The 4000-nt window shown below is 36.5% G+C and overlaps 1 protein-coding gene and 1 non-coding gene across 2 annotated transcripts; both read right to left on the reverse strand.

Annotated features, from left to right (window-relative positions):
* Nucleotides 1-740: 740 nt before the first annotated feature.
* On the reverse strand, nt 741-1480 carry LOC134856282 (large ribosomal subunit protein uL11-like; the record flags this gene model as incomplete). Its single annotated transcript, XM_063872632.1, has 2 exons — nt 1307-1480; nt 741-1115 (listed from the first exon to the last, which is right to left on the reverse strand). Coding segments are annotated over exons 1-2 (549 nt in total), but the record flags the coding sequence as incomplete, so codon positions are not given.
* A 430-nt stretch (nt 1481-1910) lies between these two features.
* Nucleotides 1911-1985, reverse strand: Trnaw-cca (transfer RNA tryptophan (anticodon CCA)). Its single transcript has one exon. It is a non-coding gene; the product is annotated as a tRNA-Trp (tRNA).
* Between the last annotated feature and the right edge of the window lie 2015 nt (nt 1986-4000).

Consider the following 4000-nt stretch of genomic DNA (forward strand, 5'->3'; position numbering starts at 1 on the left):
GAAACATAGTAGCTAACTCAGAGACGATTTATGTTTGTTATTATTTTGCATATTACCCTTTTATAGAATTTAAAGAAACAAGATATCCTTCGCCCATTGTAGAAGATATATATAGTTTTTTTATCAAGGAGCCTATGTGCACACCATTAGGCTTATTAGATGTTATTGCTTCTAATAAAGCGTTGAGGTTGTCAATCAAGGAATCTACGGAAAACTCTGTATTCCCTAATTTAAAGTGCACTATTCCTGATTTCTCAGATTTAAACCTTCGAATTCCAGATTTCAATCTATCTACAACAGCAGGGAGATCATCGCTAACAGTGCCAAATTTCGGATTAGGCATAAGTCCCTTAGGGCCCAAGTATTTTGCTAAAGATGATGCGATTTTAGGCATCAGATCAGGAGTACAGACATACCAATCATAAAAAGATAGCTTGAGAATTGATTTGTCAGGTTTATTTGGAACGACTATTATATCTACAGATTTATCATCCACTATAGTAGATTTAGCGTCGGACAGTATTGCGATTTTTACTTCCTTTCTCAGTCCATGAGGTAAGTCCACAACCCCTTTTACATGTCCTGTTTTTGAATCCACGCCAAGCTGAATCGAAACATCTATTGCTTCAATAAACTTGCTTTTAGCGCCGTAAATTGCTTTAGATAAAGCGTCTTTAATATTATGTGCATCATTATTACTCATTATTGCTCCTGTTAATTTTTATGCCCATAGATCTTGCCGTTCCAAACACCATATTGATAGCTGCAGCTTCATCATAGGCATTTGTAAAGGGTAGCTTCTCTTTTGCTATCAACTCGGCAATGTCGTCATCAATAGAAGATACAAAATTTTTACCAGGGGTTGCCGACCCTTTAGTTATTTTGAGCGCCTCCTTGATCATATCGGACAAGGGGCGACCTTTGATAATTATTTTAAAGGCTTTATTCTTTTTTACGAACACAACAACAATCAAGGTCTTTCCAGGTTCGAACCCCTTGGAAGTTAAAGCAGCAAACTCTTCAAAGAATTTTACGATGTTAACTCCTCTTTGTCCTAATGCTGAAGCTATTGCAGGCGACGGAGATGATTGCCCCGCTGGAATTTTTAAATTTACCTGAACAGAATCTTTTAACTTCATATGTTACTCCTCAATAATAGATACTTGGTCACTGTTTAGTTCGACACTAGTGCTGATACCAAAATAAATATACAAGCTACGATTCTTTTCTTATCTTTATCGATGCTTTGTATATTGCCGGTAAACGATTCAAAAGGACCATCTATGACTTTAATTTTATCACCCACCCCCAAACTAATAGGGCCACTAGAAGTCAAAGCTTGTGACTCCAGACTTGCCTTCATTTCTTGTATATGCTGTTCGGTTATGATAGCCGGATCGCTCTTAGCAGCAGTTGTTAAGAATCGTCCTACATGTGGAACATTGCGAAGGCTTCTGAAATTTTCTTCGCTGTTGACCATTTTAACAAATAAATAACCTGAAACCTGTTTTTTTATCTTCTTTTTATCTTGATCCGATACGTCATTATAAAGATTACTTACTGGCAATAGAACTTCTTCTAAAAAAGAATCTTCATTTTTAGCGCGAATCTTTTTAATCTCATCGGCAACTTTTGATTCGCTTCCTGCGCGCACCTGAAGTGCGTACCAATTTGCTTTGGGATTCTCCATTTTACAAAAACCCAAATACAACTTTTTTGACTACACTCAAAGAGGCGAAATCCACCAATGTGAAGAAGGAGCAAAGAATCCCCACAACAAAAAGTATTACCAATAATGTGAAGAACGAATCTTGTATTCCAGCCCAAGACACTTTGTTGAACTCAGATAGAAGCTGTTTGCCTAAAGAGATAATACCAGATAGGGACATAACAATACCTAAAAAAAGAAACAGGAGAGACAGGACTTGAACCTGCAACCCCTGGTTTTGGAGACCAGTGCTCTACCTGAATTGAGCTACACTCCTATATAACAAGAAACCTGGGGCCCCTCAGGAGCGCATCTTAGCAATGATCCTTAAAAAGGTCAACAGTATATCAGAGTTTGTACATGTTTTTTTTGTCACTATACATAGTGTATAAGAAAAATCCATATTTGCATTAGTAAGTCGTTTTAAGATTTGCTTGTGATATAATCAATTGTTTTTTTCTATATTTATGTAATGATCATGTGGATCAGTACATATATCTCTGAACTTTATGATACGCAAGCTTACAGGAATTGTTGATGAAGTTTTTGATGAATCGCTTGTTCTTGATGTGCGTGGCGTTGGATATTTTATTAATGTTTTTAACGCGTGCTATGATTTAGGACAAGAAATTTCTTTGTTTATTGAACTATACATTAAAGACACTGAGATTAAATTGTACGGCTTCCGCACGGTAAATGAGTTAAAATTTCTTTTGAGCTTTTGAAGGTAAGGGGGATTAGTCATAAAATTGCTGGAAATATGATTACCGCTTTAGGATTAGAGGCTCTTCAACATTCTATATTGCATAATGAGCCAACAAAGCTCAAAGGAACTGGAGTGGGGCCTAAATTATTTTCTAGAGTTGTAGCTGAGCTACAGGATTCTAATCTTGCATTTGCAAATCAAAATTCCAAAGAAAATGACTTGGTCTCTGCTTTAGCTAATTTAGGCTATCCTCTCTCTAATGTGCGTGATATAGTGAAGAAGATATACAAGGAGAATTCAGATAAAGATTTTTCCCAGCTGTTAAAAACTGCTTTACAATACTTATCTTAGAAAACAGGAGTTTTTTTTGCCTAAGAAAGATAACAAGTTGCAGATAGATTATGTTTTTCAAGATGAGGCTCTGCTCAGAGAAGCTCTTACGCATCCTGGTTACGATTCTTTCTTTAATTACGAAAGACTCGAGTTTCTTGGAGATGCTATATTAGGTTTTGTTATGGGGGCTGTACTTTTCCAAAAGTTTCCTCATGCTAATGCCGGAGAATTATCAAAGCGTCATATCTCTTTAGTGAAGCAGGAAACTTTAGCACTAATTGCTAATAATATAAATATAGAGAACAGTATCATTCTTTCTGAAGGAGATAGAAAAAACAATGTACAATGCAACAACAGTACATTGGAAAATGTATTAGAAGCTTTGATAGCAGCTGTTTACCTGGATAGAGGCTTTGACGCTGTATATAATTTTACTTATAGCTTGTGGCTCCCTATTATTGAAAGCATGCAGGATATTCCTCTTGATCCAAAAAGTGTTGTACAAGAATGGATGCAAAAAAATATGGATCTCTTCCTAAATATGAATTGACATCAAAATCCGGTCCTGATCATAATCCTGTGTTCTTTGTTGAGTTGGATTTAGAAGGTTATCCAAAGGTTCAAGCTTCAGGAGCAACAAAAAAAAATGCTGAAAAAAATGCTGCGTATAAAGCTATTGAACGTTGGGGCGTGACTCTTAATTGAATACTTGAAATAAGAGTGAGATAGTTGTGGCAAAGATCTATCAGATGCTTGAATAAAAATGTTTGCCAGGGTATAGATATGTCATGTCTTCACAATATTCTGCAAATTCAATAAAAGTGTATAAAGGTCTGGAGGGTGTTAAGATACGTCCTGGGATGTATATAGGTGATACAGATGATGGGACAGGCCTGCATCATATGATATACGAAGTAGTAGATAATGCTTTTGATGAAGCTTTAGCTGGAATATGCAATGAGTCATTATAGAGCTGAATCAAGATGGATCTGTAAGTGTCACTGATAATGGAAGAGGTATCCCTACAGATATTCATGAAGAAGAAGGGATTTCTGCTGCTGAAGTAATTATGACTCAATTGCATGCAGGCGGTAAATTTGATCAAAATACCTACAAGATTTCTGGGGGGTTACACGGAGTGGGTGTTTCGGTTGTAAATGCTTTGTCTGTTTGGCTCGAACTAAGAATATTTCGTGATGGTAAAGAGCATTTTATGCGCTTCCAAAATGGAATCCCAGAGGCGCCTTTGTCTA

Source organism: Symsagittifera roscoffensis, unplaced genomic scaffold, assembly GCF_963678635.1.
Source record: "Symsagittifera roscoffensis unplaced genomic scaffold, txSymRosc1.1 SCAFFOLD_1166, whole genome shotgun sequence".
NCBI lineage: Eukaryota > Metazoa > Xenacoelomorpha > Acoela > Convolutidae > Symsagittifera > Symsagittifera roscoffensis.